General features: G+C 35.3%; 1 protein-coding gene across 1 annotated transcript in view; it reads right to left on the bottom strand.

Annotated features, from left to right (window-relative positions):
- COG5 (component of oligomeric golgi complex 5) overlaps positions 1-23,331 on the bottom strand; it is a 305,665-nt gene that overhangs the window by 156,061 nt on the left and 126,273 nt on the right. Inside the window, 1 exon segment of the mRNA XM_021682942.2 lies at positions 9,131-9,261. Coding sequence (XP_021538617.2) covers positions 9,131-9,261 — 131 coding nt within the window.

Raw genomic sequence — 23,331 nt, 5'->3', positions numbered from 1 at the left:
ATGTATTGTATGGTGACTAACATAACATTATAAAATTAAAAAAAAAAAAAAAAAAGAAACACTTGGTCACAGTCCAGGTGAACATGGAGTGCGGCCAGAGACCGGAGAGACAGGAGTGACTGACTGCTTTTCTCTGGGGGCTCACTGAGAGGTGGGGCCCCGAGTTCTCGGCTCCTCCGGGGTGGAGACTGGGAGGCCGCCATTTTCACTCTCGTCCTCCAAAGCTGTACGGAAAGCTTGCAGGGAACAAAAGCTCCCGAGAGCAAACCCGAGCAGCTTACTTAGCCCGGACCGGGCAAGGGCGGGGCAATTCCGCCTCCGGCAAAGACATTTGGGAACCACAGCAACAGGCCCCTCCCCCAGAAGATGAGCAAGAACCGCCAGCCAAGACCAAGTTTACTAATCAATGAGAAAGGCAGAACCCCAGCACTAGGGGAATACTGCACATAGAATTCATGGCTTTTTTACCATGATTCTTTAGTCTTTCAAAGTTAATGTTTTTTTTAACTTTTTTTTTTGAATTTTTCTTTCTCCCCTTTTCAACCAACATCTTATCAATCCCTTTTTTAAAAAACATTTTTATTTTTCATTTTTAGAGTCATATTCTATCCCTTCATAGAAGTTACCCTTATTTTTGGCATATATATGTAAGTTGTTCTCTCTTTAAAATTTTGAGATACACTTTCTTATAACAGATCAAAATATACCCTAAATCTCTAGTGTATGGCTTTGTTCTAGTCTCCTGACTGATCACATTCTCTCCCTTTTTTTTCTTTTTTAAATCCTCTTCTTTCTTTTTTCAAACAACTTATCAATTCCTTTTATAAAATCTTTTATAATTTTCATCTTTACAGTCATATTCCATCCTCCCTTCATCATATGAACCCTTATTTTTGTACATATATAAGTTTTTCTTTCTTTAAAATATTCGGAGGCACTTTCTTCTAACAGACCAAAATACACCCAAAATCTAGTGTGTGGCACTGATCTATGCACCAGCCTGATCATATTTGATCATATTCGTTTTTTTGTTTTGTTTTGTTTTTCTTTGTTTTTATCTTTATCTTTTTCTTTTTTCTTTCTTTCCCTTTCTTTTCCCCTGGTTTCAGGTCTTGTCTGATTTGTTTAGAGTATATTTTCTGGGGTCGTTCGTACCCTGTTAGCATTTTGTTCCCTCATTCATCTATTCTCCTCTGGACAAAATGAGAAGACGGAAAAAAATCACCACAACAAAAAGAACAAGAGACAGTACCGACTGCCAGGGACCTACTCAATATGGACATTAGTATGATGTTGGAACTAGAGTTCAGAATGATGATTTTAAAGATACTAGCTGGACTTGAAAAAAGCATGGAGGTTATTAGAGAAACCCTTTCTGGAGAAATAAAAGGACTAAAATCTAACCAAGTCGAAATCAAAAAGGCTATTAATGAGGTGGAATAAGAAACGGGGGCTCTAACTGCTAGGATAAATGAGGCAGAAGAGAGAATTAGTGAAATAGAAGACCAAATGATGGAAAATAAAGAAACTGAGAAAAAAAAAGGGAAAAAAACTACTGGATCAACTGGATCAGGAGGGCAGAATTCGAGATATAAGCGATACCGTAAGACCAAACAACATTAGAATAATTGGGATCCCAGAAAAAGAAGAAAGAGAGAGACGGGCAGAAGGTATATTGGAGTAAATTGTAGCAGAGAACTTCCCTAATTTGGGGAAGAAAACAGGCATCAAAATCCAGGAGGCACACAGAACCCCCCTCAAAATCAATAAAAATAGGTCAACACCCCAACATCTAATAGTAAAACTTACGAGTCTCAGAGACAAAGAGAAAATCCTGAAAGCAGCTCGGGAGAACAGATATGTAACCTAAAATGGTAGAAACATTAGATTGGCGGGGCGCCTGGGTGGCTCAGTCATTAAGCGTCTGCCTTCGGCTCAGGTCATGATCCCAGGATCATGGGATCGAATCCCACATTGGGCTCCCTGCTCTGCGGGAGGCCTGCTTCTCCCTCTCCCACTCCCCCTACTTGTGTTCCTGCTCTCGTTGTGTCTCTCTCTGTCAAATAAATAAATAAAATTAAAAAAAAAAAAAGAAAGAAATATTAGATTGGCAACAGACCTATCCACAGAGACCTGGCAGGCCAGAAAGGACTGGCATGATCTATTCAGAGCACTAAATGAGAAAAATATGCAGCCAAGAATACTATATCCAGCTAGGCTGTCACTGAAAATAGAAGGAGAGATAAAAAGCTTCCAGGACAAACAAAAACTAAAGGAATTTGCAAACACGAAACCAGCCCTACAAGAAATATTGAAAGGGGTCCTCTAAGCAAAGAGAGAGCCTAAAAGTAACATAGACCAGAAAGGAACACAGACAATATACAGTAACAGTCACCTTACAGGCAATACAGTGGCACTGAATTCATATCTTTCAATAGTTACCCTGAATGTAAATAGGCTAAATGCCCCAATCAAAAGACATAGGCTATCAGATTGGATAAAAAAACAAGACCCATCGATATGCTGTCTGCAAGAGACTCATTTTAGACCCAAAGACACCCCCAGATTGAAAGTGAAGGGGTGGGAAACCATTTACCATGCTAATGGACACCAAAAGAAAGCTGGCAATCCTTATATCAGACAAATTAGATTTTAAACCAAAGACTGTAACAAGAGGTGAGGAAGGACACTATATCCTACTTAAAGGGTCTATCCAACAAGAAGATCTAACAATTGTAAATATCTATACCCCTAACATGGGAGCAGGCAATTACATAAGCCAATTAATAACAAAAGCAAAGAAACACATTGGCAACAATACAATAATAGTGGGGGACTTTAACACCCCCCTCACTGAAATGGACAGATCATTTAAGCAATAGATTAGCAAGAAAATAAAGACTTTAAGTGACACACTGGACCATATGGACTTCACAGATATATTCAGAACATTCCATCCCAAAGCAACAGAATACACATTCTTCTCTAGTGCCCATGGAACAGTCTCCAGAATAGATCACATCCTAGGTCACAAATCAGGTCTCAACTGGTACCAAAAGACTGGGATCATTCCCTGCCTATTTTCAGACCACAATGCTTTGAAACTAGAACTCAATCACAAGAGGAAAGTCGGAAAGAACTCAAATACATGGAGGCTAAAGAGCATCCTAATAAAGAATGAATGGGTCAACCAGGAAATTAAAGAAGAATTAAAAAAATTAATGGAAACAAATGAAAATAAAAACACAACTGTTCAAAACTTTGGGATACAGCAAAGGCAGTCCTGAGAGGAAAGTATATAGCAATACAAGCCTTTCTCAAGAAACAAGAAAGGTCTCAAATACACAACTTAACCCTATACCTAAAGGAGCTGGAGAAAGAACAGCAAATAAAGCCTAAACCCAGCAGGAGAAGAGAAACAGTAAAGATCAGAGCAGAAATCAATGAAATAGAAACCAAAAGGACAGTAGAACAGATCAACGAAACAAGGAGCTTGTTCTTTGAAAGAATTCACAAGATTGATAAACCCCTGGCCAGACTTGTCAAAAAGAAAAGAGAACGGACCCAAATAAATAAAATCATGAATGAAAGAGGAGAGATCACAACCAACACCAAAGAAATACAACAATTATAAGAACATATTATGAGCAACCCTATGCCGACAAATTAGATAATCTGGAAGAAATGGATGCATTCCTAGAGATGTACAAATTACCAAAACTGAACCAGGAAGAAATAGAAAACCTGAACAGACCTATAACCACTAAGGAAATGGAAGCAGTCATCAAAAATCTCCCAACAAACAAAAGCTCAGGGCCAGATGGCTTCCCAGGGGAATTCTATCAAACATTTAAAGAAGAATTAATACCTGTTCTTCTGAAACTGTTCCAAAAAACAGAAATGGAAGGAAAACTTCCAAACTCGTTTTATAAGGCCACCATTACCTTGATCCCCAAACCAGACAACGACCCCATCAAAAAGGAGAATTACAGACCAATATCCTTAATGAACATGGATGCAAAAATTCTCACCAAAATACTAGCCAATAGGATCCAACACTACATTAAAAGGTTTATTCACCACGACCAAGTGTCATTTATCCCTGGGCTGCAAGGTTGGTTCAATATCCTCAAACCAATCAATGTGGCACAATACATTAATAAAAGAAAGAACAAGAACCATATGATCCTCTCAATAGATGCAGAAAAAGCATTTGACAAAGTACAGCATCCTTTCTTGATCAAAACTCTTTAGAGTATAGGGATAGAGGGTACATACCTCAATATCATAAAAGCGATCCATGAAAAACCCACAGCGAATATCATTCTCAATGGGGAAAAACTGAGAGGTTTCCCCCTAAGGTCAGGAACATGGCAGGGATGTCCACTATCACCACTGCTATTCAACATAGTACTAGAAGTCCTAGCCACAGCATCAGACAACAAAAAGAAATAAAAGGCATCCAAATTGGCAAAGAAGAAGTCAAACTCTCACTCTTTGCAGATGATATGATACTTTATGTGGAACACCCAAAAGATTCCACCCCAAAACTGCTAGAACTCATACAGGAATTCAGTAAAGTGGCAGGATATAAAATCAATGCACAGAAATCAGGAGCATTCCTATACACCAACAACAACAGAAGAAAGAGAAATGAAGGAGTCGATCCCATTTACAATTGCACCCAAAACCATAAGATACCTTGGAATAAATCTAACCAAAGAGGCAAAGAATCTATACTCAGAAAACTATGAAATACTCATGAAAGAAATTGACGAAGACACAAAGAAATGGAAAAACGTTCCATGCTCATGGATTGGAAGAACAAATATTGTGAAGATGTCAATGCTACCTAGAGCAATCTACACATTCAATGCAATCCCCATCAAAATACCATCCACTTTTTTCAAAGAAATGGAACAAATAATCCTAAAATTTGTATGGAACTGGAAAAGACCCCGCATAGCCAGAGGAATGTTGAAAAAGAAAAGCAAAGCTGGCGCATCACAATTCCGGACTTCCAACTCTATTACAAAGCTGTCATCAGCAAGACAGTATGGTACTGGCACAAAAACAGACACATCGATCAATGGAACAGAATAGAGAGCCCAGAAATGGACCCTCAACTCTATGGTCAACTAATCTCCGACAAAGCAGGAAAGAATGTCCAATGGAAAAAAGACAGTCTCTTCAACAAATGGTGTTGGGAAAATTGGACAGCCACATGCAGAAGAATGAAACTGGATCATTTCCTTATACCACACACAAAAATAGACTCAAAATGGTTGAAAGCCCTAAATGTGAGACAGGAGTCCATCAAAATCCTAAAGGAGAACACAGGCAGCAACCTCTTCGACCTCAGCTGAAGCAACTTCTTCCTAGAAATATCGCCAAAGGGAAGGGAAGCAAGGGCAAAAATGAACTGTTGGGACTTCATCAAGATAAAAAGCTTTTGCACAACAAAAGAAACAGTCAACAAAACCAAAAGACAACCGACAGAATGGGAGAAGATATTTGGAAATGACATATCAGATAATGGTCTAGTATCCAAAATCTATAAAGCACTTCTTAAACTCAACACCCAAAGAACAAATGATCCAATCAAGAAATGGGCAGAAGACATGAACAGACATTTTTCCAAAGAAGACATCCAAATGGCCAACAGACACATGAAAAAGTGCTCAACATCGCTCGGCATCAGGGAAATCCAAATCAAAACCTCAATGTGATATCACCTCACACCAGTCAGAATGGCTAAAATTAACAAGTCAGGAAATGATAGATGTTGGCAGGGATGCAGAGAAGGGGGAACCCTCTTACACTGTTGGTGGGAATGCAAGCTGGTGCAGCCACTCTGGAAAACAGTATGGAGGTTCTTCAAAAAGTTGAAAATAGAGTTACCTTACGACCTAGCAATTGAACCGAAGGGGTACGTGCACCCCGATGTTTATAGCAGCAATGTCCACAATAGCCAAACTGTGGAAACAGCCAAGATGTCCATCAACAGATGAATGGATAAAGAAGATGTGGTATATATATACAATGGAATATTATGCAGCCATCAAAAAGAACGAAATCTTGCCATTTGCAACAACGTGGATGGAACTGGAGGGTATTATGCTGAGCGAAATAAGTCAATCAGAGAAAGAAATGCACCATATGACCTCACTGATATGAGGAATTCTTAATCTCTCGAAACAAACTGAGGGTTGCTGGAGTGGTGGGGTGTGGGAGGGATGGGGTGCCTGGGTGATAAGACATTGGGGAGGGTATGTGCAATGGTGAGCGCTGTGAACTGTGCAAGTCTGTTGAATGATAGATCTGTACCTGTGAAGCAAATAATATATGTTGAAAAAAAAAGAAGAAGAAGAAAATAGCAAGAGGGGAAGAATGAAGGGCGGGAAATCGGAGGGGGAGACGAACCATGAGAGACGATGGACTCTGAAAAACAAACTGAGGGTTCTAGAGGGGATGGGGGTGGGAGGATGGGTCAGCCTGGTGATGGCTATTAAAGAGGGCATGTTCTGCATGGAGCACTGGGTGTTATATGCAAACAATGAATCATGGAACACTACATCAAAAACTAATGATGTCATGTATGGTGACTAACATAACATAATAAAAAAAAAAGTAACCATTCCTTTGCAACATGTTAAAATCACCCACCCCTATTGAAAAATGATATTTTAGTTAATTTTCTACCATTTTTTGTTTCATTCCCATGACTCTGAAATATAATAAAATACTAAGGGTTGCATAAATTAAAGATATAAGCATAAATATATATATATTTACACACACACACACATATATACACAATACAAAGTTCACAGGAAAAATTTTAAATAGTAAATATGCATAAAGTTTGAAATCTCTGAGGTAGTGATAATATGGACATTATATGAATACAAAAGGCCTGGGATCCTTCACTTTCTGAAATATTAATTGCTACCTCTCTCACAACTAAATGAGCTAAGTTGATATTAATTTTCTCTAGAAATATTCACCTTAATTCAAAGTTGAACTGGAATTCCTTGATTATTTCTTTGAGAAGGTATCTTCTCTAATTTGATGTATGCAAGTATCTTTTTTTTTTTGAGCATGTGCACTAACATTTTAATTTTTTTAGCTTTATTTTTTTTAATTTTATTATGTTATGTTAATCACCATACATTACATCATTAGTTTTTGATGTAGAGTTTCATGATTCATTTATTGCGTATAATACCCAGTGCTCCATTCAATATGTGCCCTCTTTAATATCCATTACCAGGCTAACCCATCCCCCCACCCCCCTCCCCTCTAAAACCCTCACTTTGTTTCTCAGAGTCCATAGTCTCTCATGGCTCGTCTCTCCCTCCAATTTCTCCCCCTTCATTTTTCTCTTCCTACTATCTTCTTTTTTTTTTTTTTAACAAATAATGTATTATTTGTTTCAGAGGTACAGGTCTGTGATTCAACAGTCTTACACAATTCACAGTGCTCACCAGAGCATATACCCTCCCCAATGCAAGTATCTTATTTTTAACAGTATAAGCAGTTTATCTTCATATTGAGACCTAAAGTTAGAACAGTCAGCAGCAGGTAAAACTCATCTCCAGTAATATAAGTGGGGCTACTAGTTACCTTCGGAAAAGAAGGACAGTAGTGACTGTGAGAGAAGTGAAAGGAATCCAGGAGTGCTGGGGGTTTCCCATTTCTTCACCTGGGTCTTGATTTCACAGATGTGTTCCCATTGCAATATTTTGCTCTATATGCGTGTGTGTATGTGGCATTTCATTCTGTATGTACGTATCATTTTTCACTTTTCATTATGTATATAATAATTTCAAAAGCTTATTTTAAACGGTAAGTGAGGGGCACCTGAGTGGCTCAGTCGTTGAGCATCTGCCTTCGGCTCAGGTCGTGATCCCAGGGTCCTGGGATCGAGCCCCGCATCGGGCTCCCTGCTCTGTGGGAAGCCTGTTTCTCCCTCTCCCACTCCCTCTGCTTGTGTTCCCTCTTTTGCTGTGTCTCTGTCAAATAAATAAATAAAATCTTTAAAAAAAAAATTAAAAAAAAAACGGTAAGTGACCCTCAGTTATGCTTTTTAAATTTTAACAATTAAGAATCAGAAGTCAAATAAGTACCTTCCTGATTTAGAGACTACTTGAATTAAATATTTGTAAAATTATTTTTGTCCAATACAAATGCACAAAATACAATCTCTGGCTTAAAAGATCCAAATAAAAAATAGACACTAATAACTGTATTTGGGTCCAATACAAATGGAGAAAATATCTGGGTGCAATAGAAATGTAGAACAACAGATTACATCTAATTTGTTGATTCAACTACATCAATAACTTTGGATTTCTTCCACTACCAAACATTAAGCATCAGGAAAATGACACCTTAAGAGAAATCTCAAGTCAAAATAATTTTTAAAAATTATGGCACAGACGGGGGCCTGGGTGGTTCAATTGGTTAAGCATCTGCCTTCAGCTCAGATCATGATTTCAGGGTCCTGGGATGGAGCCCCACATCTGGCTCCCTGCTCAGCGGGGAGCCTGCTTCTCCTTCCTCTTCCCCTCTCTCCCACTTATGCTCTCTTTCTCTCTCTCAATAAATAAAAATTAAAATAGATAGATAGATGGATAAAGGCACAGTGATTATTAATGGTGCAAGGTTCTGGGGTTAGAGTGCTTAATGTCTGGATCCAAACTATACCATGAGATAATTGTGTGATCTTCAACAAATTAGTTCTCAGTTTCCTCATTTGTGAAATGGAAATAACAATAATACTGACCTTACTGGGTTGCTGAAAGGCTTAAGTAACAGTGCCTCAGACAAAATAAACATACTCAACAGGTATTAACTATATACATAGACACATTACATAAACTATATCTCATATACATTACATACTAGAGTCCTGGAATCTATTTTTAAAATTAAATAAACATATATTCAATAAATTTTCCCTGTACTTACTTTATACCCTATTCTCAATTCAATTCTGTAGAATTCAAACTGTAGGCACAGTTCCTCAGTGATGAGGGCATATATTCGTTTTTTAACCTCAAAGTTTAATCTTCATCTGTCTTATGACATATTTGTCACATTAACAGAGTGCTATTACTTTTATTACCTGCGTCTCTACACCCTGTTCCAGTAGGCGCTTAGCTTGATTTTCCACTTCAAGTCGAGCTCTTGCAATGAAAAGTAGATCATTTTCTATTACTTCTATTCCAGAAAGATCTATTCCTTGAGAAAGATAATCTATCAAAAAAAAACAACAACAACACAGATTTAAGTATTTTACTATTGAATAAATATCAAGGTACTGAAATACCATGTCTGAGTCTTCAAAACACTATAGATTTGCTGTTGAACACTATTCCCTTTCAAAATCTGTATTTCAAAAAATATAAACATTTTCTATTTAATAAATAACTTTACTCTGCAGCAAAAATTCTAAATAAGATTGAGTTGATAAAGCAAGAATAGAAATTATAACTATAGTAAATTCTAAGTAATGTCAACACATTACATAAAAAATAGTGTCAAATTTATTTTAATATAAAGAAACATCCTGATCTTAGAAATCTTAGAAATCATAGAAATTTCTCAAGCTGCAAGAAAGTTCTAAAAGTTATTCTATAGTAACAAAATATTTGAAACAAATGTCCACCATTTGAATAATAAATCATGAAAATAATTTAGCATGCTAGCACTTATCATGCTGTCAGTTTATAGGATTATGCAGACCTAATATCAACTTACATTGAGGGATTTTCATATCACTGAATAAAAAAATTTAAAAGAGGAATTAACTACTTATAGAATTAACATATTCTATTTATAGAATTATACAGAGCAAGAAGCATGAAAAGATCTCTATGAAGATGTTAACAATAACTGTGCATACTTAGAATTTGAGAAAGTTATTTTTTGTTTTTATTTTTTTACTTCTCTTAGACATATCTAAGGTAACTAAAATGTTAAAACTAAAGGTCAAAATTTCAAGAGTAAGCAGCTTATTCAGTTCTAAAACTCTATTTTCTATTTTAAAAGAGAAATTATTTCTAAAAAACACAACTGCTTTAGATATAAGATTACTTTGTTTTCCAATTACTCAACAGAATATCAAATCTGTTTTTCACTATATTCTCTTAATTGGAAGTGATTTTTTTAAGTCTTATTAAAATATATGCCGAGCACTTACATATTACCATTTTTTACTTAAGCAGAGTCACAGCCTACTACTTCGATGCTAACTAACCACTTTGTTACCTGTCCACTCCAATATCTACTGATTGAACACCGTATATATAGTTAGTGCTACACAAGATGACAAAAGGAAATGAAACGGAAGGGCAGCTGAACAGTGGTTATTGCTAATGGCACCTTAACCATGAGCATTTTTTTTTAATTTTATTTTATTATGTTATGTTAGTCACCATACATTACATCATTAGTTTTTGATGTAGTGTTCCATGATTCATTGTTTACGTGTAACACCCAGTGCTCCATTCACTACGTGCCCTCCTTAATACCCATCACCAGGCTAACCCATCCCCCCACCCCCTTCCCTCTAAAACCCTCAGTTTGTTTCTCAGAGTCCACAGTCTCTCATGGTTCGTCTCCCCCTCTGATATCCCCCCTCCATTTTTCCCTTCCTACTATCTTTTTTTTTTTTTTTAACATATAATGTATTATTTGTTTCAGAGGTACAGGTCTGTGATTCATCAGTCTTACACAATTCACAGTGCTCACCATAGCACATACCCTCCCCAATGTCCATCACCCAGCCACCCCATCCCTCCCACCCCCCACCACTCCAGCAATTCTCCGTTTGTTTCCTGAGCTTAAGAATTCGTCGTATCAGTGAGATCATATGATACTTGTCTTTCTCTGAAAGAGAAAGCTTAGCATAATACCCTCTAGTTCCAACCACGTCGTTGCAAATGGCAAGATTTCTTTTTTTGATGGCTGCATAATATTCCATTGTATATATATACCACATCTTCTTTATCCATTCATCTGTTGATGGACATCTTGGCTCTTTCTATAGTTTGGCTATTGTGGACATTGCTGCTATAAACACTGGGGGCTCGTACCCCTTCGGATCCCTACATTTGTATCTTTGGGGTAAATACCCAGTAGTGCAATTGCTGGGTCATAGGGTAGAACCTTGAGCATTTTTGTTAAATGTATATAACTAAGGGGACTTTGGACTACCACATTGGAAAGAGTTTTGAAAAACCTTTAAATCATATGGGCTTAGGATTCTGCCTCATAATTTACTCACTAGGTCATCACAGTCACAAGATAAGGCCTCACTGAGCCTCAATTTTTTCATCTGCAAATGTAAATGGAAAATGCCAACAGCATAGAAGTCATGCCCTACATAACTCTTAAGACTATCATCAGAATCAAAATAATTTAATGAATGCCAAAGTACTTTATACACCAATCTATTATGTAAATGTGGAGTGGATTATAATACAAAAAGTTTTTTATCTGATTTTTAAATTTTAACTTTTATTTTTCAGAGAATTTTTTGAAAACTACATATGACTCCAGTCACGGTAATCATCAATGAGGAAATGCTATGTTTACCTTAAAACACTTACTAGACAATATAGAATTGCACTACAGACATGCACACAATAGAAAATAAGCATTATTTTCTTTTCAAGCCGGTTATCAATGTGTTTCTTTTTTTCTGTAACCTAAGGAGGAAATATATCACAACTAAGAAAAAAAAAGGAGGGGAAAGACACTATGAATCTGCTTGGGTTCTATTTCTGCCATATATGTTTTTGAATATAAGTCTTGCCATCTTTGGTACCAGTTGCTTTATTTGAAAAATGAAGAGCTAGAGTATATCAACTTTAAGGTTCCTTCCAGTTATATATTTCTAGAGATAAAGCCAAAAGTTGCTTTATTCTTATGAATGCTGATCTGTCACTCTGGAAACAATTCAAATCATTCATACAAACCATTTATTGAGTATCAAACATTTATAAGTCACAGACCCCAAAGAAATGAGCCAGACTTAATTTCTCACCCCAAGTAGCAAAGTCTAAAAAAGGAAAACAAAGCACAAAGGTGCAACCACTGAAAGATAAAGATAAAATGTATTATGTTAGGTGTTATGGGAACAAAAAGAAAGTAAATATTGTTTATCTTTTCACAAAGTCTACCATCTAGTAGGGGTGAAAGGAATATAAATGATTAATTCCAATAATTTTTTAAGGTAAACAGTGGCCCCATCACATTATCTAACCAACTCCTTCTCCCATTGCTCCATCCCGTTCATCCACACTGTATACTCACTTAAAAAAATACAGCTACTCACTTTAAAAAATAACCAAAATACATACTAGATTTGGGATACAAAGGATTCTACTGGTTGGGAGGGAGAAAGAGCCCTATTATTCTCCTTACTGATTATGCCACAAACCAGGATTTCAATAAAAGAGATTAATTATAGAAAGGGGGGGGTGGAAAACAACAGACAAAGTAGCAACCCCCCCACTCACCCAGCCAGGAGAATGGAGAGATTACACTAAATTCTCCCTTCTTGTTTAATTGTCCCATACAATCGCTATCAGTGTTTCTTTTCACATCCGCTCTTTGTGAAACACATCTAGGAACTGGAACCAAGGACAAAAAGATGATGATGATTCCAGTAATCATAACTATAATTTTTGAACATATAACATGTGGAAGGCATTAAACTGGACACAAAATGTCTTTTTATTATTTTAATGTATGCTTCCATTATTTGGAATATTCTAAACAACCTTGCTAGAAATATTATTGAATTATTAACAAATTCATCTGGCTAGTAGGCAGCAAAGAATTTAATCCAGATCTGACTTCCATCTTTTCACTAGATCATCCAAGGCCAATCCCACAAGCCTCAGAAAGAAGAAAACTTTATATTCAAAGGATAGATAGTATTCCTCCTATAGAATTCCAGTTTGCTCAGTGAAAGAATAAAAATGTAAAAATCTTATCAGAATTAACCGTTCGGGGAATTAAGACAGGTTGGAACAATGACAGCATTAAAAAACTCGTATTTTGAGTTTAATAAAAAAGAAAAAGGAAAATCTTTAAAATGTTACAAAATGTCCTAAAATGCCAAATTTTGAAATATGCCAGCATTAGTCACACTTTAACAATTAAACCTTAATAAATGTGGAGTACGCAGTCACTTACTACAAATACCTATTGAATCTTTTCACGTACAAAAATATGTATGAAGAAACTAACATGATCCTTTGGATTTAACATATCATCTCCTTAGATGCGAGAAAATAACGTGACTAATTTTGATGGAAAAGAAATGATATTGGTCATCTCTTTAATTACGCTGAGAAAAATTTAATCTAATATTAGAGAAAAAGGAATTCAACCAAAACATCTGACACAGGTATCAAGAGGATGGATAACACGATCATAAACAATTTTTTGTCAAATATACACAAGTCTTTGAAATTTAAGGTACTAAAAAATAAATTCTGGTTTCCCCTATTACCATTGTCCTGGTCTAAAACACTAAAACTTCAGAATAAACTTCATATGCTTTGCCCCCAGGCAGTCACTTGATCTCAGTGACTGGTTCTTATATTATTTCCTGGGACTACCTATTTCTTTTTATTTCTTTAGTCTTCAGACTAAACCAATACCTCAAGAGCATAAAAACTATTTATTACTAAGATATATACCTGTCATTTTAATAGACTTCCAGTGTTCTAATCAGTACTACACCTGGCTAGCAAAATAAATATTCTCATGCTCCTCTCCCACTCATGGAATCTCTGACTTTCTGTTAACTAACAATTTCTCTTTCTATTTTGCAACACAAATCTTCCTTATTGATTCCCAAATCCTCACTGCCTCTTCCTCTACCATCATCCTCCTTTGTTTAAAACAAACAAAAAGAAGAGTAATTGTAGTTTGTTAAATGATTCAGTTTTGCATTTACTTTTCATAAAAATGTTAGCACTAAATTATTGATTTGGAACAAAAGAGATGAGGGAAGAGTTCATGTGTAAAGTTGGGATGGTTCTCAAAGTCAGAAGAAATGAAAGGCTAAATCTTCATGCTTCATTATAGAAAGCCAAAGAAGTTAAAAACTAAAAAGTGGAAACATGGGCAGGTTACTTAGATATGGAGGTAAATACCTTGAGAATCAGCAAAAATGTTGAAATGAATGCCTCTGGGGAAAAGTAAATGGTAAAGGCATTATTCTTTTTTTAATAATAAATCTCGTAGAACTATTTGAGTATGTTATGCATATATAATCTTAACAAAACTAAATTAAAGAGTAAATGGGAAATAAAAATAATTTGAAAAATTAAAAGAAGGTAGCTAGCTTAAGAAAATAACAGAATTCTCATCCTCTAAATCAATGATTCTGCTTATGGGAATAAGTAATCTTTAAAAATAAGAAAAAAGTGAATATATTTGGGTAGGAAGATATTAATCATCATGTTAGCTGTAATAAATATATACATACATATGTATATCTGCATGCAGATGTGTATATATATGTATGCATATATATATGCATGTGTATATAAAGAGAAACATTGTAAATGACTAAAAACCACTTTGAAAATCCATTTGGGATAATTTAATAAGATTCCATAAGAATTTCTCTATGACCAAAATATACAGTTCCAAGGCACATAAACCAGAGAAGTTCATATATATGTATATTGGAAGACATGTACAATGTTCATAACAGCATTGTTTTGTTTTGTTTTGTTTTTTTAAAGATTTTATTTATTTATTTGAGAGAGAGAATGAGAGAGAGAGAGAGAGAGAGAGCATGAGAAGGGGGAGGGTCAGAGGGAGAAGCAGACTCCCTGCTGAGCAGGGAGTCCGATGCGGGACTCAATCCCAGGACTCCAGGATCATGACCTGAGCCGAAGGCAGTCGCTTAACCAACTGAGCCACCCAGGCGCCCTAAATCACCTCTTGCTGTGTGTATTCTTCTAAAACTTTTTTCTTCTTCCTTAATACTATTGATGTTGATATTAATGTGTATACCTATCATTGTTTATTTTTACTCCTCTAAAGTAGTATTTTGAATAAATGTTATATTTTATTCATTTCTTTTCCCGTCAATGGTCATTTCAGTTGTTTTCATCTCTGTTTTGTTTTTAACAATGCTGTTATGGGGCACCTGGGTGGCTCAGTTGGTTAAGCGACTGCCTTCGGCTCAGGTCATGGTCCCGGAGTCCTGGGATCGAGTCCCACATCGGGCTCCCGGCTCAGCGGGGAGCCTGCTTCTCCCTCTGACCCTCTCCCCTCTCATGCTGTTTCTCTCTCTCTCAAATAAATAAATAAAACCTTTAAAAAAAAAAAAAGAGGTGATTTATATTAATACATGCAAAATTAAGCAATATATTATTTAGGGACACATACGAACATTAACAACATTTAGAAAAGTTAGTAGAGATAGGTGATACAACAGGCTTATAATATTCTAATTCTTAAACTTGGTGGATAGTATTTGTAGCTTACACGTTAAAAATGTGGTTTTGTATTTTTATATTTTTCCATTAAATACTAAATAAGTATGAACCACTGGCATAGATTATAGCATTATAAACAAGGACATTACAACAGTTTTAACTGTATTTCATATATTCAAAAAGAGAAAAGACTGAACATGTTAGTAAAGACATGGATAAAGTAATATACAAACTGAACTTCAATAGATATAAAGGACAAAGTCTGGATGGGATTAACAGAAGATGAGGCACTGCAGGAAAAACAAAAAGATATTGTCCATGGAAAATTTAATGCTAGTAACTGGATAAAGCCTTGTCTTTTCCTTTTAAAAATAAGCTCATTAAGGGGCGCCTGGGTGGCTCAGTCGTTAAGCGTCTGCCTTCAGCTCAGGTCATGATCCCAGGGTCCTGGGATCGAGCCCCACATCGGGCTCCCTGCTCCACAGAGAAGCCTGCTTCTCCCTCTCCCACTCCCCCTGCTTGTGTTTCCTCTCTCACTGTGTCTCTCTCTGTCAAATAAATAAAATCTTTAAAAAAAATAAATAAATAAGCTCACTAAGGAATTCTTAGAAATTGGAAAAACATTTCAGGGCGCCTGGGTGGCTCAGTGGGTTAAGCATGGTGACTCTTGATTTCAGCTTAGGTCATGATCTCAGGGTCTGGAAATTGAGCCCTGCTTGGGGTTCTGGGCTCAGCAGGGGGTCTGCTTAAGATTCCCTCCCTTTCCCTCTACCCCTCCCCCACCCCAGCTCTCACACACTCTGTCTCAAAAAAAAAAAAAGGAAGAAAGAGAAAGAGGAAAAACATTTCAAAAGGGAGTAATTATATAACCTCACAACACAGAGGCCACAAAAGCCAAGTGGATCATTGAAATATACATGATTATGTCTGAGAAATTTATTTTTTAATTTTTTTAAGATAGTATTTATTTGACAGAGGTACAACGAGAGAGGGAACACAAGCAGGGGAGTGGGAGAGGGAGAAGCAGGCTTCCCGCCAAGCAGGGAGCCCGATGCGGGACTCGATCCCAGGACCCCGGGACCATGACCTGAGCCAAAGGCAGACGCTTAACCATCTGAGCCACCCTATGTCTGGGAAATTTATGAATCTTCAAATTCTCAAGTAGCACCAAAATAGACTATATCCTCCCCTGGTTGTTTATCTGAGAAAGAGCAGAAAAAGCAAAAACTGACATACAGGAACTGGGCAGCTGGCTATAATCACTTACCAATGAAAGTGACTCCCTCCTACACACAAACTTTGCAAAGAGCACAATTCAGATATGTATGTGCCTCCGAGAAATTTCAAGCAACCTTCAGATGTTCTTAAAATACTTAAAATCTTGGTTGTGCTTAAAAGTGAAAATAAATGTCTACTATATTCCTTTAAAATCTTATCTTCCTTTTTAATCTACTCATGAATTCTTTTGTTCCTGTTTGTATTTGTAATTACACTTGTCTACAATGTCTAACTTAGTGTTACAAGCATTCACCCATCCTATTATGCTCCTTACAAATATCAATTTTTGATAGCTGCCCAATATTTCACCAAATAAATGAACCAAAAATTATTGAATCATTTACCTAAGATGGAATAATTATTTATCATAAATAACTATTTTATCTTTACATATAAAATTTTAAATACCTAGAATTATTCCCTTGGGAAACAAAGAATTACTGAGTCAAAGTTAGACTTTTAAGTTTATTGATACAAATTATCAAACTAGTTTTCAAAAAGACTATACCACTTTATACATTTTTTCCAGTAACCAATGAGTCACTTAATTGGAGATGGTGCTGGATATTATCACTGTTTTGAATATTTTATATGCTGCCAGAAGTATGTTCTTATTGATGGTTTGCTATGATTTTTTTTTAAAGATTTTATTTATTTATTTGACAGAAAGAGCAAGAGAGCACAAGCAGAGGGCGGGGGAGAAGCAGGCTCCTCGCTGAGCAGGGAGCCCGATACGGGGCTCGATTCCAGAACCCTGGGATCATGACCTGAGCCAAAGGCAGATACTTAACCATCTGAGCCACCCAGGCGCCCCTGCTATGATTTTTAAATGATGAAGCTGATATTTTTTACTACCTGTATTTTACCCTTTTGAGAATCTCTAAATAATTTTTACTCCTTTATCTTCTTATATTGCTTTGTATTAATTATATATTAATATTCATTGTATATTCATTCATCATATTTGCTATGAATATTTTCCCAGCTTGTTAATTAATTTTTAGTTATTTAGAATAGTACTTCTTGAGACCGTTTTGAAAATATAATCATACAGTTATATTATTTAAAGCTCCACCTTTTTTCTTCTACACAGCCCTGATTATAAACTTCAGACTAGAGCCCACCTTTTACAAAAGCAAGGCAGTGATATATAAAGGATTATCTGGCAAACTGGTGAATAATAATCTGAAAAGGAAAACTGTCATTTTAAAATCGATTCTACAAAAATTTTATCTTTAAATCAAGATAAGTTGTATTTTAAGATCAAAACTTATCACAATGGGGCGCCTGGGTGGCTCAGATGGTTAAGCGTCTGCCTTCGGCTCAGGTCATGATCCCAGGGTCCTGGGATCGAGTCCCGCATCGGACTCCCTGCTCCTTGGGAGCCTGCTTCTCTCTCTCTCTCTCTCTCTCTCTCTCTCATGAATAAATAAATAAAATCTTTAAAAAAAAAAAAACTTATCACAATGACTCATTTTTATTCACTGTGGAACATGAATCTTCCTTGCTACCATATTTTATGTTATATAAACATATACTAGAGAATACTGAGGTAAATAATAAATTTAAATTAAAACCAGGAAAACAATAACCATAAAACACTACCAAACAACATGGATGCTGCAGGATTATATTACTGATGGAATTAATTTATCCAGTCAACAATAAGATCTGGGCCTCCACTTACTGAAGGTACTCAAATCAATAATGATAACGATAATAATGATACTATAACAGAATCCTTATTTGCTATTTGTAACAAATCTGAGATAGTCCCGTATAGTTTTAAAAACTGTTTTAAAGACACACACACACACACACACACACACACACCTCTCTCTGTTCATTTTGTTTGTTTGGTTGGCTTTTTTTAAGTATGCTCTATGTTGAACATGGGGCTTCACCTCATAACCCAGAGATCAAGAGTCCCATGCTCTTCAAACTCAGCCGTGCAGCTGCCCCTCTATTCATTTAAAAAACTTTTTTTCACTAAACATTAGAAAACACATAAATTTGGGGTGCCTGGGTGGCTCAGTCAGTTGGGCATCCAACTCTTGGGTTTTGGCTCAGGTCATGATCTCAGGGTCCTGGGATCCAGCCCCGTGTCCAGCTCCCTGCTCAGCAGGGAGTCTGCTTATTTCCCTCTTCCTTGGCCCCTCCCCCTGCTCACCCATGTGCAACTAAATAAATCTTAAAAAAAAGAAAACACATGTAGTTAGAAATTCTGTCAAAAATTCCAACAAAATACCAACAAAGACAACTACACACAAATTTTGATTTTCATTTCCTCACTCTACATGTATAAAGTGTTTTATTTTTCTGGTTGACATATTTTAATCATATTTAAGTAAATACCCTGAACCTGATGATAAAAAACGCCTTTAGGAAAAATATTTTAAAGAAAAATGTTAATGTACAATTGCAGTGTAATTTCAATAATGTATAACATAAACAAAAACATGATGAAATTATAAAGCAAAATTATAAAAAAGTAATGATGACACAGGAAATAGAGAACAAAATAACATAGGTTTAAAATGTATAAGAGGGGTGCCTGGGTGGCTCAGCTGGTTAATCCTTCGACTCTCTTGATTTTGGCTCAGGTCATAATCTCAGGGTTGTGAGATAGAGCCCTACATTTGGCTCTGTGGTGAGCATGGAGCATGCTTCGGATTCTCTCTCACTCAGTCCCTCCCCACTCCCACCCACAAGCTCGCTCTCTCTCTAAAAAAAAAAAACAAAAACAAAAACATAAAATAAATAAATAAAATGTGTAAGATGTTAGTGTATGACAACCAAAACATAACGAAACCAAATAGGAAAAAGTAATAAAATCTTCTCACCACATTATAAACCCATCATAGAAAAAAATTTTTTAAACAAAATATAATACTTATTCCAACTATGGGGGAAAATAGCCAAATGAATCACAAGAGAAATTTCACAACTATTAAGATATACAATTTTTAATTTTTCTAATGAAAAAATAATAAAATAAAAAAGAATGGAGAAAAAATTTGAAATCACATAAAAGTTACCATTAAAAACATATAAAAATTTATAATTCTCAACTGGCAATTAATCAAAGGATATTAAAAAACAAGTTTATATAAGAGGAGGTTAATAATTAAATCAATGTTTGAAATCTATTAAAACTTTTTATAGTATTTTAAATTTATCTTTATGTAAAATGAAGTAGTACATGATCTTTGGAATACTTATAAAATCAATAAAATCTTTTAATTAAAGTCATTCTACTCATTTTACAGAAAACAGGTACATACTTTCAAAGGCAGTGTATGATGTGAAAGAATCAAGTAAGAATGAAAACACCTAAACTTTATTCTACTCAATACTACAACCTGAGAAAAATCCCTTAACCTGAGATTCCTAAAGATGAGAAGTCCTGTGTTACAAATCTCACAGGCTTGTATGGATCAAATGAGATAATATGCATGAAGAAGGTTTTATAAAATATCAAGAACTACATGTAACTAAGTTACTAATTTTATAAACAGGGTGTTAGTTGCTCCTCTTTTTTTTTTTCCATGGAGGGAAGGCAAAGGGCCCTAAAAAACAGATACTCTTCAAGAGTTCAGTATTACAAAAAATAATAATAATAAAGGTAAAATCTGTACTTTTCTAACCAAGCCTTAATTGATCTTACTGCTTCTACTATGCACAGAATATCTTCAGGTTTAAGTGAACTCTTGGTTGAATCCCCACATTTCAAGCCCAAGGCAGTTCTCAGGGTATGTTGATCTCTCTTGTTCCTCAAAGCTTCATGAAAATCTGGCATCAAAAGCTTTTTTTTCCTGGCTCTCATTGCAAGATGGGAAAAAAAACTTACTATTAAAATAAAGGATTAGTTTTTCTTTCCTAAATCTTACTCTCTGTTTCAGCTAGCACAAAAAAATTGCCCAGGGCCAAAAAAAGACAGTGTATTTTCTATCTTTCCTCTGGGCACAGTTGTTTTTTCCCCCCTGACTTTCTAAAACATGGATTTATACAAACCTCCTTTGTTGCCCTCCAGGAAGATGTATGTCAGGTGTTTTAGTCAGTGCCTACCTTCCACTCAGTACCTGAGCAGAAGTAAGTGTCTATCTCTCCCTCAATAAGTGGAGAAACACTAGATAAAATCAGCAAGGATATTAAAAAAATGAGCACCACCAAAAACCAAAGGTATCTAATTGACATCTACAGAGCACTCCACCCAACAAAAACAGAATACATATTCTATTCAACTATACATAGAACATTAACCAAAACAGAGCATGTTCTGGGTCATAACACAAATATTTTAAATTTAAAATTACTGAAATCATACAGAATATGTTCTTTGATCATAATGGTATCAAACTAAGAATAACAGACGACAAATAACTGTAAATTTCCCAAACATTTGGAAATTAAACAACACATTTCTAAAGGTTTTTTTTTTTTTTTTTTAAGTAATCTCCATACCCAACATGGAGCTCAAACTCACAACCCTGAGATCAAGAGTTGCATGCTCTACCAATTGAGCCAGCCAGGCGCCCCAAAACAATACATTTCTAAATGATCAACGGCTCACAAAGGATCTCAGAGGAAATTTTTTTAAAAGATACTAAGCTGAATGAAAATGAAAATACAACATCAAAATCTTTGGGATTCAACTAAGGCAGCAGTCAGAGGGAATTTAATAACACTAAATGTGGGTTTTTGGTTTTTTTTTTAATGTGTAATTAGAAAAAAAGAAAGGTCTCAAATCAATAATGCAAGCTACTGCCACAAGAAACTAGAAAAAAAAGGAAAATAAACAAAAAACAAGGAGAAGGGAATAAACAAGAAGAAATCAATGAAATTGAAAACAAAAATAACAGAAAATCAATCAAACCAAAAGTTAATTCTTTGGGAGCATCAATAAAATTAACAAAGCCCTAGTGGGACCAACAAAGAAGAAAGCAGAACAAATTACCAAAAACAGGAGTGAAAAAGATCTCACCCACTATAGACTTCACAGCATTCAAAGGACAGTGGAATACTATGAATAGCTCTACAACTTAGATGAAACTATCAGAACTCATACAAGATGATCTGAACAGATCTCTATTTAAAAAACTGAATCTGTAGTTCAAAACATTCTAAATTAGAAATCTATAAGCCAAGGTGGTTTCAGTGTCATTGAAATAAAGAATCCAATTCTACACAATGACAGAACACTTCCCAAAATTAGACAAAAAAAGAACACTACAAACAGTACCGCCCCTTAAGAGCACAGATACAAAAATTCTCAAAATATTAGCAAATCTGATTACCCTGATACAAAAGCCAAAGACATTTTAAAAATAATAATAAAACTAGTACAATCTGCCTCAAGGGCATAGATACAAAAATCCTCAACAAAATATTAGCAAACAGAATCTAGGAATATATAAAAAGAATAATACATCATAATTAAGGGGAGTTTCTTCTCAGAATACAAGGAAAGAAACTTTGATAATTTAAAGATGTTTGCTACAAAATAACACAGAGATTATATATAATAAGCCAACAAATGAGATAAAATGTCTCATAATACTCTAAAAGAAAGCAGAAAAAAGGGAGGCAATGAACAGATGATACATAAACAAAAATGATAGAAAACAGATGATACAACACAGAAAACAATTAGCAAGATGGTAGCATTAAACCCAATCACACCAATAATGAAATGAAATCTAAGTTGCATAAATATCCCAATTATAATGCAGATATTATAAAACTGCATTTAAGAAAAAGGAACAAACTATACACAGCTTACAAAAAACCCACTGAAAACATGAATAAATTCAAAGTGACAGAAAAAGATATATAAAACTAATACTAATCAAAAACACCTACATTGATTATGTTAATGTTTTTAAAAGTAGATTTCAAAGCAAGGAATAGTAAGAAGGAGATGTCATTTCATGATAATAAAAGCCTCAAATCATCGAAATCATCACATTCCTAAACATTTATGCATGTAATAAGATTCAAAATACACAGTGAAGAAACTGATAGAACTGCAAGGAGAAATGATCAAGTTGGAAAATACAGTGAGAGATTAAAACACTTCTTCAAGAACTGACAGAACAAGAGGACAGTAAATCTAAGCACTGAAAGACCTGAACAAGACTATCTACCAGCTTGACCCAATTGATATTTATAGAACATTCCACATGACATCAGAAGGCACATTCTTTTCAAGTGTAAAAGAATTATTTACCAAATAAGACAACATTCTGGGCCTAAATCAAGTTTCAATAAATGTAAAAGGTCTCAGTTCACACAACATATGTTTTTCGAATAGAATGGGTTAGAAGTCAACAACATAAAGATCCCTAGAAAATTCTGAACATTCAAATTCTAAATTCTAAATATTCAAAACACAATAGCTTCTTTAAAAAATTCTAAATATTCAAAACAAAGTAACGTCTCAAAAAATCCCCATCATGAAAGAGGAAATTAAAGAGAAAACACTAAATAAAATGAAAACACCAACATAGCAAAGTTTCCAGGATACAGCCAAAGCAATACTTAAATGGAAATTTAGAGCACTGAAGGCCTATAT

The sequence above is a fragment of the Neomonachus schauinslandi genome, chromosome 12 (assembly GCF_002201575.2).
Source record: "Neomonachus schauinslandi chromosome 12, ASM220157v2, whole genome shotgun sequence".
In the NCBI taxonomy this organism is placed as follows: Eukaryota; Metazoa; Chordata; class Mammalia; order Carnivora; family Phocidae; genus Neomonachus; species Neomonachus schauinslandi.
This window is presented reverse-complemented; position numbering and strand designations above follow the sequence as displayed.